At 35.5% G+C, this 13,592-nt stretch overlaps 2 protein-coding genes across 5 annotated transcripts in view; both read right to left on the bottom strand.

Moving 5' to 3' along the window:
- Window positions 1-4,310: 4,310 nt before the first annotated feature.
- Window positions 4,311-7,115, bottom strand: LOC107665692 (protein FAM185A-like). 4 transcript variants are annotated; one of them, XM_016456675.1, is made up of 8 exons: window positions 6,451-7,115; window positions 6,107-6,216; window positions 5,585-5,677; window positions 5,374-5,512; window positions 5,255-5,296; window positions 5,091-5,186; window positions 4,801-4,941; window positions 4,311-4,635 (listed from the first exon to the last, which is right to left on the bottom strand). In XM_016456675.1, exons 1-8 carry the CDS (start codon window positions 6,866-6,868, stop codon window positions 4,517-4,519), a joined length of 1,158 nt encoding a protein of 385 aa, XP_016312161.1. In that variant the 5' UTR covers window positions 6,869-7,115; the 3' UTR covers window positions 4,311-4,516. The 4 variants fall into 4 exon arrangements, with proteins under 4 accessions (XP_016312161.1, XP_016312164.1, XP_016312163.1 ...); XM_016456678.1 differs by having other exon boundaries at window positions 6,980-7,115; XM_016456677.1 differs by lacking the exon at window positions 4,801-4,941.
- A 4,432-nt stretch (window positions 7,116-11,547) lies between these two features.
- Window positions 11,548-13,592, bottom strand: part of LOC107665714 (hepatocyte growth factor receptor-like) — a 53,462-nt gene continuing 51,417 nt past the window's right edge. Inside the window, exon 21 of the mRNA XM_016456716.1 lies at window positions 11,548-12,590. Within this exon, the coding sequence (XP_016312202.1) occupies window positions 12,380-12,590 (211 nt within the window). The 3' untranslated portion in view covers window positions 11,548-12,379. The remainder of the gene's footprint in view (window positions 12,591-13,592) is intronic.

The raw sequence follows: 13,592 nt of genomic DNA, 5'->3' as shown, positions 1-13,592 counted from the left end.
TCGTACCGGCAGGGATTGTAGGTGGGGGGAGTGAATGTACAGCGCTCTCTTCCACCTTCAATACCACGACTGAGGTGCCCTTGAGCCCAACTGCTCCCTGGGCGCCGCAGCAAAAAATGGCTGCCCACTGCTCCGGGTGTGTGTTCACGGTGTGTGTGTGTGTTCACTGCTGTGTGTGTGCACTTTGGATGGGATAAATGCAGAGCACTAATTCCGAGTATGGGTCACCATACTTGGCCACATGTCACTTCACTTTTAGAATATGTGTTTCCGCAGATCGATTTCTCCTCTGAGGCCAGCTGAATCACAGATCAGACTGTGGAGAGAATATCTGTCAACTTGTGCGGTTGCACACTGGTGCAGGAGTCCAGTTTTAGACGCATCAGTAAATTTACTTTAATCAGCCTTAAAGCAGCACTATGTAACGTTTGGCGCTCTAGCGGTTAATAAACAGAACTGCACATATCCCGCGGAAGAACATTCCAACCGGAGCTACTTCTCTAAGTTTATGTCTATGGCGATTCACGCAGGTATGTGTTACTCCGCAGTGGTGACGACCTGACCAGGCTACAATAGTCCAAATATAAGTACTTGTTATAAGTGTACCGTAGTGATTCGGAATAAGACAAAAACTTATTCGGTTTGGAAGATGAATTCATTATGTACTCGCTCATTATATACATTTAGCAAATTTTGAAAACAGAAAAAGTTACATAGTGCTGCTTTAAAAATTCATACGTTTTTGATGTAATCAAAAATATAAGGATCTTGCTTGTGTTTTTTTGTCAAAGGTCAATGCAGAAATCTTCAAGAACTCGATCTCAGTGAATGCTCACATCTTAATGCAAGTAGAATAAAAACACACTGTGTTTAAGTTTCACTGCATAAAAATCTTACACTCTCTCCTCCATCTTAATCTGGCCTTCACTCATATTACTAATGCCACTATAAGAGTCCTGTCAAGGTCCAAACTTTTTATGTTTCTCAGTTCTTCATACTGTACACAACCACATTATATTGTTATGATGCTTTTGGCATTGATTGTTGTTTTAAAGATGTAGGGCAGTGTTTGCCCTACACTTACTAATGATGTCTTTGGCCTGAAGAAACTAGTGCCAACACAAATACACTATAACTAACACAGTGCATATTTATATTGATGTTGTAGATATTGTAGATATAGTGTTGATTTGTACCTGTCTCTTCTCAGACAGGCTGCTCTGAAACTGCAGCAACACTGGAAACACAGTGACGATGACGCCCCCTACAGTCAGGACTAACTACTACAGCTCAACCAGATCTGAACCAACTGGAGAAACAGGAGGATGAGGACATTACAAACTGACATTACCTAATTTACATATGATGTAATTTATCGGATTTCATAAGAAAACACTTTTTTAGCCTTTTTTTGCACACAAGTATGAATCTTTAGTTACAAAATATTGAAAAGTACTTAAGTCACCGAAGGGGCTGACAAAAAGGTTTGGAATCACTTTATCAAACCAAAGTTTTGTCAGGTTGTTGGCATTGAAATCTTTTTGGCATTGGCTATGAGGAAATATTTTATAAGAATGGAAATTCATATCAACTAGAAAATATAGGAAGCTTCATATATAGAAATGGACTGGAACTATGACATATTTCACAAACCCAATTTCACAAGAAATGAAAGAATAAGGCATCAGTTTGAAAAATACCAAACTTTATAATCAGGATTGAATGCTGTATATGTTTGTACTCTCTTACTATTGTTTGAGTATTTTTATGACAAAGAAATACTGTGGGACCTTTGTTTTAATTAAATATGGCATTTTCATGTTGAATCACAAAATAAAAATAAAACGGGTAAAAAAAACAAAAACAATGTGCACAATTCACTAAATACATTTAAAGTTACCTTATATTCTAAACTCAGGTAAGTAGTATCTGTATTCTATTACGTTTTATTGAGATGTTATTATGGTAATGTAAACTGTAACATTTTCTGTTGAACTTTGAGCATTAGACACCCTAATACACAATTTGATTATTGTGTATTTCCTATATGGTATAGTACTGTACCCTAAAATGAATTTTAACTTGAAATTTTAATTTAAAATAATAAATATAATATATAATAATAACAACAATAATAATCATAATAACAAATTTATTTATTATACACCTATAGGATTGGTCAGATGTTGAATCTACAGAATATGTTTATTATTTTATATTTTTGAGTCTCTTGAATTCACTACATCCACTAGGTGGCCTCAGTAAACTTCCAACAACAAAAAAAAAGATTATACAAAGTTAACGCTGCAGTCCATAACTTTTTTTGGTCGTGTCAGACTTGTTACTTATTTGTTCAGATGACAATATCCGGTGAAAATTCTTATTTGGGTCATATATTCCAAAACGTAGGCTAGAATCTGTGATTGCAAAGTACAGTGAATATCCACACCGGTGCGGTGACTGACTGCCACACATTCACCTCAAAACATTCATCTGCACTAGAGCCGCGCCGGAGCACAACCCACGCGAGGAAGATAATTCCGCACACAGCTGCAATTGCAGGTTTTCAAACAGAGATGGCGACAAAGAGGCAAAATTTACAGACTGCAGCTTTAAAGATTATGAGGTAAAAAAAAACATAAAAGGATGCATCATTTACAATAAAATCAGTAATATACATTTACAAAATAGGTACATTTTCATGTCATGCTTACGCAACTTTTCTGAATTGTCATAAAACATAATTCAGAAAATGTATCAAACTATAATGTGTGAATATACATTTTTGCTTATACCTCAGGAACAGTTTGGGCTAGATTCTACATTTCTCAAATCTAAATATTACACTATTACTTTGGTCATTTTCTCTTTTTCCAAACTGTCTCCTTTTCCTGATAACTGCCACTTGCAGCTATTTCATGTTATATTCATAGCACTGTTTGCTCAGATCACTGTTTTATGTTAAACAGTACAATAAACAAAAAAGTCACTGAAAAAACATACCTGCTCTCTGTAGGGGGACTCTGGTGGTCCAGTGGTGAGTCAGCAGTGTTCAGTGTGGGTTCAGTCTGGTATCATCAGTAGGGGTCATGACTGTGGTCAGACCAGTGAACCTGGTGTATACACCCATGTGTCACAGTATCAGCAATGGATCACCACCTCCATTGGCCAAAACCTCCCAGGATTCGTCATCTTCAACCCCCTAATCTCATGCTCTTCTGACAGCCAAGGTAAAACCTATGTAGCCTTAAACATGTACATCCAACAGATACATTACATTCATTTGTTCCTTTTTTTTTTTTATACCTCTGCTGGTTGATGTATAGTCATATAAAACACGCTTACCCATACTTCCAGGAACTGCAATGCCAGTACCCAGTGATAATCACAAACTGCACAAGTTCAAGATTTGTTGGAACAGGCAGTTTTCTACAGGACTTACCATAGTAGTTGTAAGATATGACTAACAAGATTAATTGTGAACAAAATGCAGTATTTTATCAACAATTTTCTGTCATCATTTTTTTTTTTTTACCTTTTCATTTTGCATATAATTTTGCAAATATTAAGCACAGATCGTACCCATACATACAACTTTATATCAGCATACAGTATAAAATGACAGCGTGTAAATTTCTAATTAATTCAAATTAAAATCAATAAATTTTGTGTAAATAAAAAATTCAGCAAGGACACATGAAATTTATCAAGTGACAGTAAAGACAATTAAAATGTTACAAAATACTTCTATTTCAAATAAATTCTGTTCTTTTGAACAGAAAAAAATAAAATGGTTTCCACAAAAATACTAAGCAGCTCATCTGTTTTCAACAATCAAACAAAAAAAGTTTCTTGAGCAGCATATTAGAATGATTTTTTAAGGATTATGTGACACTGGAGACTGGAGTAATGACTTTGCATCAAATAAATAAATGACCTTTTCAAAACAGATTCACACAGAAAAAAAGTTGTTTTAAATTGTAATAATATTTTACAATATTACAATTTTCACTGTATTTTTGATCAATCAAACAAAAAAAGTTTCTTGAGCAGCATATTAGAATGATTTTTTAAGGATTATATGACACTGGAGACTGGAGTAATGACTTTGCATCAAATAAATAAATGACCTTTTCAAAATAGATTCACACAGAAAAAAAGTTGTTTTAAATTGTAATAATATTTTACAATATTACAATTTTCACTGAATTTTTGATCAAAAAAAATTGCAACCCTACAAACCGACCCCAAACCTTTAAACAGTAGTGTATGTATTCTGTAATACACATATTGTATGTTGCAATGCGTGTAGAAGCTTTTACCAAAATTAAAAAATGCTTTAAAATTGCATGGTTTATTTCATTCTTTTGTACAGTTGTTTCAATGCATTCTGTTTATCAACTAATCTGATATACTGTAACGTCTCTCAAGCTGTTCCAGTATAAATCTCCTGTCTAAAACCAGCAGCGAGGTTCTGTCAGTTCTGTAGTTGGCCCCAGGCGCTTCTGTGCAGGTTTTAACTCTGAGCTCCGAGTCTGAGGGTCTCAAACCAGCTCTGGGTTCTCAGGTTGACAGCACCTTTTTCAGCAGTGGCTTTGATCCATCGTTCTTCATGTGTGCCACCATTCAAATTAGCTAAATTAATACATACAATGTAATGAATGCATAGAATATGTTAGATAATGTAGTTTAAATAGTCAAATTTTCATGTTTGTGTTTGAGGATAAGATGTAGACTTGCAACTGAACAAAAAAGTATCAGGCAGTTAAAAGACATTCAGTGGGTCTGGCTTCTACTCACCTGTGACTGTTGTCTTCCCATCAGCTGAAGTTCGTTCAGTCTCTTGACATGAGCTAACTATCTCTGAGCTAATGCTAACAGAGGTTCCAGACAAGTGCACTGCTGCTTTCATAGTGGACGGCACACGCACACACACAGCACCTGGATCAATGACAAATAAAAGTGTTAGAAAACTAGTTTAAAACAAGGGTCAAGTTCTTAGAAATGTACTCAAGTTCTATGAGATGTTCATACTAGGCTCATCTTTTTTATTAGTTTCTTTGGTGTCATATTCTGATTCTGATTATTACCTTGTTGACTGTGAAGTTCTGCGCTTCCATCTTGACCCACATATGCATCAATGTTTCCAGCAGCAGTAAACACCTTCAGGGCACCACTTGAGCTGTCTGTGACGCAGGAAAGACATCTTTAGTGCACTAAACGAGTGACTAAATAATTCAGCCTGCTCACTTACCAATGACAATATTTCCTGTTTTACTTTGTACAAGAGCTTCACCTGTAAAACAACAACGACACATGTCCTAACCGCATATCAGGTCTTTACAATGAGCCAATACTGTCCCTTCCCCTCACCGTGTACATGGCCAATCTGGATGTTCCCGGAGGAAGTGGACACTGAGGTGGATTCACCATAAATGGCCTTCACTTTCAGATCCCCGTGTTCTGTGAAGAGATTCATGGTGGTTCCCTGAATTTTCTTAATATCGACATTCTGGAGAATGAGAACTGTGATTTAATAACAGTTTCACAGAATATGCAGTTATGTCTGTCCTAAACTACTTACACTGTCCAAAGATGTGCTGATATTAACATTCCCATGAATGGTCTGAAGTCCAGTGACATTTCCTCCTGTGGACTGAATTTGAACCTCATGACCCTAAACAAAATCACAGTTAAACACAAGATAATAATACCTATCATCACAAAAAAACTAATTACATTTAGGCCTTTATGACATATTAAATCAGGGGTTTTCAGTCTTTTAGATACCACAGAACCTTGAGCATCCTAAAATTTAAAGACAACTATATATTTATACTTTTACAAATTATAAATGTGCATAATATTTATAAAATAATGTTTTTATTGCACCACTTACTATAATAATGTTTAGTAATGTATATTCGTTATTCAAGAATATTTGATTTTTTATTTTAATTAATTGATTATTTTTATTTACTTTTTAGCATTTTTTTTATTTTTTTTTTTACTTTTTTAAAATTGACTGTCGAGTACTCCTTTGCTGTCCCTAGGAGCCCTAGTTTGAAAACCCCTGCATTAAATGATTAAAAAGCGAATGCGTCACCTTGACAGACTTTAGGACACAGTGCCCTCTCTCTGTGTGAACATGGCAGAGGTCACTCTCCATTTTCTGGATCTTCACATTGCCTTTGTCTTTAGTCTTGATGTGGAGATCTGGAGGAACGGGCAGGGACTAAACGGATGCACATGTATTCCTATGAATTTAAGTATATTTATTCAATACATTACCTAAACTTACTCTAAGTAGAGTTTACCTAGTAAAAGCCATTCATTTTAAAATATTATAATTGTATAATATTAAGAAACTATCAATAATATATTAATTGATCAAATATAATATAAATATGATTTATTAGTACCTTTACAAGCCAGAATACAGATCCTTACTACATTTGATAGGTGCTGTCAGTTCAACAGTGACATTGCTATCCACCCCATCGCCCAAAATCTTAAGTTCATTGCTTTGATCATCATAATGAACATGAAACCCGTCCACATTAGCAGTTTGATTCGCATCTGTCACGTGCACACTAATAAATGCCCGATCAGCCTCAGGAAAAGCATGTGGATCCAGTGATTTTATGGATATATTACAGCTTAAATGACATTTGACATTTGTGAAAGGATTAACTAATAATTCCCATTGCTTTACAGGTTTTTTCAAGTCTTTAGGAGTTGCAGGAGCATCTGAAAAAGCTCGGAGAGCCTGAGAGATCAAAGCCCTGCTGAAGAGTCTTGAACATCTCTGCACTGAACCCACACACACACCGTGACATAACCGCTGTGTAACTGCACAAGTAAACATGACTAAAGCTTCACTTATTGTGAACTAAGACTACACTACATAAGTACGCCTTAGAACAAAATGCTAAAGGCTACTTGCAATAGTAAACGCTGTATAGATAGAAATGTTTACATCACAAGGACACGAGGGCAGCGCACAGCAATGACAGCAAACCGGAACAGGTTCAGAGCGCGAGTGGAATTATGGGAAGTGTAGTTCATCAACCGTAAAATGAAGTCCACTCCGTGATACTGATTGTGACCAAAGAGTATAGTCTTCTATACTCTTTGTTGTGATGGTTTTGGTAATTAAAGTAGTTGTTATCACGCTGATATATGTTCAATTGTTCGTTTTTGTGATAAGTTTGATTTTAGCTAATTTGATGCTATAGAAACGGGGCATGTTGTTATGATTGATTGGGTCTGCGGGAGTGTGGGCGGGAGTTTGATACCGCGGCTCCACCTCGCGACACTACTGCGCAGACACTGGGTGCGTCCGAAATCGCATACTGCTTAGTAGGTACTACATTTGAATTTGAACGTACTACTCGACCGTTAAAAAAGTTCGTTCTATATAGTATGAATGCGAGTAGTATGAATGGAATTCGGACGTACTACATCCGCCATGTTGATGTTGTCACGTGACATGCGTCTTCACAACAGCGCCAAAATTTAAAGAGCCCTCACTACTGCGCGAACATCAGCAATGTTTCACGTTATTCTTACCGCTTTCATCGGCGTTTTAACGTTGATTGGATCAACAGCTCAGAGGAGGCGTCGGTCAGCTGCTCGCAGATCACAGATTTTTTAGGATTATTGATAAACTACTGTCATTTGATTTGTATTTATTTATTTAAATTTTAGTTAAATTATGTCTGAATTTATGTCTGTATAGGTCTTTTAAGTTTTTAGTTTTATTTAATCTGTTCTTTAACTTGATGTGCTCAGTAATAATAATGATTAAACATCTTTTTACAGCCGATTCACGAAATCATCTCATCGATTTACAATGTTTAAACTTTCAGTAAGTCAGCCGTTCACTTAGACCATGTTAAACAAGTGCAATTTAACCACAATTAACAACGTTTTTCCCTGAGGTACTTACATTTGAAAAGAGCCGCGTCGCCGCAAAAAGCAGTTAACAAGCTGATGTACAACAGCATTGACACTAGCTCGATTTGTTCGTTAACTTGATGTGCTCAGTAATAACAATGATTAAACATCTTTTTACAGCCGATTCACGAAATCATCTCATCGATTTACAATGTTTAAACTTTCAGTAAGTCAGCCGTTCACTTAGACCATGTTAAACAAGTGCAATTTAACCACAATTAACAACGTTTTTCCCTGAGGTACTTACATTTGAAAAGAGCCGCGTCGCCGCCTTCCGCCATTTTCGAATATGGCGCCTCCTCTCCCGTGGCCTCATGGGATAGTAAAGTGTCCATCGTATGCATGCTACGGAATTCGGGCGGAAGTAGTAGGTCATCCGGGTACTTCTCGCCTACTGTTTTTCGAATACTATGAATTCGGACATACTACTCGCCTCGCATACTGTTTTTCGCCTACTATATAGTATGGAAGTATGCGATTTCGGACGCAGCTGCTGGCTCCAAACAAATCTCTACTGCGCAGACTCTGGCTCCAAATGACGTCGTTTACTCAAGATGGCAGGCCATACTGAGATGCTTTGGCTTCACTTTTTGGAAGGAATAGGAGATGCGTCGTCCATCTTTTTTTTACAGTCTATGATTGTGACAAGACATCAATCATCTTTAAATAAAGTGTGATTGTCGTCTGAATGATCCAAGAAGGATAAAATTACGATTTTCAAAAATATTCTAAAAATAAGCAGCATTAATATGCTAAGAAAAGAAGAAGAAGACAAAGTTAAAATGACAAAAAAAAGGCATATGTGGCTTAATTTGAATAATAGGCTATAATATCAATCAAATCAACAACAATAATACACTGATATAAAATTGGAGTTAACCATTATAAAATGGAGAGTTACGGCTCCATAATTAATTTGAAGACAAAGTTAAAATGACAAAAAAAAGGCATATGTGGCTTAATTTGAATAATAGGCTATAATATCAATAAAATCAACAACAATAATACACTGATATAAAATTGGAGTTAACCATTATAAAATGGAGAGTTATGGCTCCATAATTAATTTGATGACCCAACTAGTAAATATATTCACATTTTTAGTTGCTTTTAGTTTTTAGTTTACTTTAGACTTAATTTTGTTTTCATAATGTCTGAAAAGTATGAACTTTTATTTTAGCGAGACAATACTATTGTGTGCCTCATTTGTTTGTTACTTTGGATAAAAGCGTCTGCTAAATTACTAAATGTAAATGTAAATGTGCTGCAAACTTGTTGCAAACTTTCCACTGACAGATATTTTCTATAGCCTACTACACCAACTCTGTCTAAAAATGTAACCCTCACAGAACCTTTTTACATTTTTAGATTTTTGCAATTAGGCTGTTCATCGTTTATTAAGCCTGTTTCTTATGTGAACTATTGTGTGGTGCCCAAAACAAAATTAGAAGCTGTTTTCACGTACTATCTTTGTGTGGACATTTGGTCCCCAAAATATAGGCAAAACGTGACCCAACCTGTTTTATTAATATTGAGGGGTAGTAGCACTAGAGATGGAATGTACTACTATGTTGTAAGTGGCTCATAACTGTCATCTCAGGATGATTGTAACTCTCAGTGCTGGTCGTTTTGGAGCTGAGACAGGACGTCATACTGGGGCGGATTTTCCGTCTGTTTTTGTAATACCCGCGAGCGATATTATTCATGAAACTACCTCACTGCGTGTGTAACTTGTCTTAATTCCTTCAGTGAAGGCCCAAGGTAATTTATTTTTACGGAAAGTGATTCATAATCCTGAAACAATAGGCCACAGTCAAAAAGTAGCTGCTCTCCTGGCCAGCTATTATATTTACAAACAACGAATGCTATAACTCGCCCAGTAGGTGGCACTCTAGTCATTCCACATAAAGCGAGGTCACAGGTTTACAATAGCGCCTTTTGACAACGAATAACAGTGTCATATCCTCCTCCACATTAGCTTATGAATTAGTGTTGAGTTATGAGGAGGGATTTAGTATTTGTCCTCAAGTTAGGACAGCCAAGTTCAGAATCTAATAAAGCTACAGTAAGGCTACACATGGTTTTTGCATTGCAGGTCTACATTTTGGATACATTTAATGCATGTTAGCCAAATTGTTCTTAAGTGAGACCATGCTGTAATACTCATCAACACTTTGCAGACTAGTAAAAAGTGTTAATATCTATGAGAGGATGTTTATTGTATGTGGTATCTGTAAATCATAATATGTAATTCATTTAGCTGCACTACTCTTTCAGACAGGTAGTGTTACGCTTCTTTTCGAAGAGACCATAAGAGGAAATTAAAAAGCCTGTCTAGACACCAGCGGTTGAGGGTCGAGTCAAGAGCATGGAGGGTAATCAGAAGGTCATGGTCAAAGTTCAAACAGAGCCGATGAAATGGAGACTTCAGAGAGGACAACATTTGCTAGATACAGCACAAAGAGAGTTCATTCATATATGACACACATAATAAAACTTTATTATCATGACTGGAACGACAGAAATATTGTCATTTGTACCATTTCTGAGTTGGATCTCCATATAGAAATCTTAAGAAGACAGTCTTGACAGGTTTAAAGAAAAGAAAGGTTTTCATAAATGGTGAAACCTAAACCGTGATATAAAACAAATCAAGATCAAAACGTTTTTTTTTTTTTTATCATTTGTAACAACACTAGAACTTCACTCACATAGGGATAAAATGAAATGTTGATTGACCTCATTTAACTGTTATACCAAACTGTCTATACTGTGTTCATAGGCTATATATACATGTATAACACAGCAAGTCAGACAATAAGGATAGAGAGACAAATAATTTACATCATACAGTAGTCCGTTATGGCAAGTCACATTCATAGTCATCTTCACTACATAGAAACATACAGGCCCACACTGAATCTGCGTCTGCTGTTCACAGTCTCACACATTCTTTCTCTCTCTCTATATAGTATATTTTGTGTGTGCATATGCAGAATTACATATATATGCATGTGTGTGTATTAGGGCTACACAATTATGACAAAAATCATAATTGCCGATTATTGCCTTGAAATTGTAATTGCGATTATTAATTACGATTATCACAATTTACACTGAATGATGTTTATACCATTGTTTGATGCAACTGCATGCTGTATTTTTATATGAAAATAAACAAGCTGAAAACACTAACTGAAAAACTTTTAGTACTTTTCTATAGTATTAAGCCTCAAATGTCAACTATACATCGGATTGGTTTCTTCTTTTAATTATAAAAAAATTAAAAATATAAATGGTATTATAGTGTTATACTAAAACTAAAATCAAAACAATGGAAAAACCCTAAAGATAACATGTAGAAAGAAAAAAAAAATAACAAGTGGACTTTGAACGATTACATAATTGTGGCATTCATAATTGTAATCACGATTAGAAATACAATTAATTGTGCAGCCCTAGTGTGTAAGTGTGTGTATATATATATATATATAGATATATATAAATTGTAAATTTATAAACACGTACAATCAATCAATCAATCTATCTATCTATCTATCTATCTATCTATCTATCTGTGTGCAAATATATACTTTTAATAATTAAAATATGTTAAATATAAAAAGCATATATTTATAATATCTCTATAGATATATGCATGTGTAGCCTATGCACTCAATCAGTTGTGAAAATGTGAAAAAGCTGCGCCGATTCCATGTGAACCTTGTAGTATGTTCACTTTGACACTAAACTTAAGCAGATTATATAAAAATATAGAACTACGGAAGAAATCTTGTCAGAAAGATTCAAATGCCAGGACAGAAAACAATCATCTGAACACAAGTAAACAAAACAGAATCAGATCGTTCATATCGGTCTGAATCAGACGTATAGGCCTCACAAGAACATTGACAGATTCGACGTTCCTCAAAACATCACGTGAGTCCAGTGTTCTCCTGAAAACTTAATTATGCTGCGCTCAGTTCATAGTATGAAGGCATGCACAACGTTTTATTACACTTTTCACAGAAAATAAATTGGTCAATGTACAGTACGCTCAGGTAACGTTGGAGAACACAAGTTGAGACATCTTGAAGTTGTTTGAAAGCATCTGCCAATAGCATGAATGAATCAGATGCCAACAGCAGTGGAGTCACAATCTCTGTCCCAGGAGATCAGGACCATCTTATGCTCGACTGGAGAACCTTAACTCCATAGGTCAAGGCTCATCATAATCTATTTACAGCGATTAAGGGAGTGTCCGTGTCTTTTAAGTCTTTCACAGTGTCCTTGGGCCGCTTTCTTCCTCCTTTAATGATAAAAGCCGCCCCTGGCAGCCAGTCCAGTGTCTTTCATGAACAGCAATGGCTTTTTTGTTGTTCTCCTGTCTCTCCCTCCCTCTGTCTGGTGTCTTTGTCTCTCAGGTGCAGCAGTCACGGTCCAGGTTACTCTGAGAGGAGATGAGAGAGGGGTAGGGCGTCATCTTATCGATGTTGACGTAGGTGGTGTTAAGGAGGATGTAGTGCTCGCCGCTGAAGCTGGAGAAAATGGCAGCGATGCGGGACACGAGCTCTGAGAAGGTGGGCCGGCGCTCGGGTTTAGGGTGCCAACACTCAATCATGACATTATATCTACAAAGAAAAGAGAAAAAAACGTAAGGAAAATCTAAATTCTTAATAAAAGTTCTTGGTCTTATTGTGCAGGATTCATCTGCACACATTTTTCCAAGCAAAAAAAGTTTTCAAATGTCATTAATTATTTAATGTTCATGGCATTAATAGAAGCAAAATACTTTAACATTAGGGGTTCATTTATACAATTAGCAAACAACATTAATAATGTTACAGCCCACTTTGCACAATCTAATCAAATCCCACTAGATATAATGAAGCCCCACCCTGCATTAATATAAACAGAATACTCTTTGTTTCAATTTAAAAGGTGCATTTAAAAATGAGTTGAATATATATATTCTTTCATCGTTACATTTAACTAATATGTTAAACATGAATTAAATAGTTTTTAAATGTCTTTATTTGGCAATTTGATTTTTTTCATTTTACTGGTACATTTAGCTTTGTTTTTAAACGAAATAAAAACAATATTGTTCAAAAGTCTGAAGTCAGCAGAGATTTTTAAACACACACATATATATATATATATATAAAATATTATATTTATTAAAATATAATTTATTTTATAAAAAAACTTACTGACCCCAAACTTTTGAACATTAGTGTAGTTTTAAATATTTATATTTATTTGTCAGTTAATTTTGATTCATTTTGAGCTAAGAATCAACTGCTTTGCCAACTGCTTTGGCAGTTCAAGACACCTTTGCCTTGAAATTTATAAACTTCGGTGCAATCTTTCATCGCATTTCAGAATGACTTTCCATTGTTTGTCCTGCAATAGTCTGCTGAGCAGAGGCACGAAGACATGGGAGGACTGGCTCTTTGTGCCGTCCATGAAGGAAGGGAGTTCACCAAGGCTGCATTTATTTGATCAAAAATACAGTAAAAACAGTAATATCATGAAATATTACTACAATGTAACATACCTGTTTTCTTCTTTAATATATTTTAAAATGTAATTTATTCCTGTGATGCAAAGCTGAATTTTCAGCAGCCATT

Source organism: Sinocyclocheilus anshuiensis, unplaced genomic scaffold, assembly GCF_001515605.1.
Source record: "Sinocyclocheilus anshuiensis isolate Anshui unplaced genomic scaffold, SAMN03320099.WGS_v1.1 scaffold840, whole genome shotgun sequence".
Taxonomy (NCBI): Eukaryota; Metazoa; Chordata; class Actinopteri; order Cypriniformes; family Cyprinidae; genus Sinocyclocheilus; species Sinocyclocheilus anshuiensis.
The sequence above is the reverse complement of the archived record's forward strand: the minus strand, read 5'-3'. Positions and strand labels throughout refer to the sequence as shown.

Bases quoted from the DNA above. Each gene is read 5' to 3' on its own strand.
- LOC107665692 (XM_016456675.1), bottom strand. From the start codon at position 6,868: ATGTTTACTTGTGCAGTTACACAGCGGTTATGTCACGGTGTGTGTGTG. The intron at 5,187-5,254 runs GTAAGTGAGCAG...CCTGCGTCACAG, and splicing joins AACAGGAAATATTGTCATTG to ACAGCTCAAGTGGTGCCCTG. The intron at 4,942-5,090 runs GTAATAATCAGA...TCATTGATCCAG, and splicing joins AGAACTTCACAGTCAACAAG to GTGCTGTGTGTGTGCGTGTG.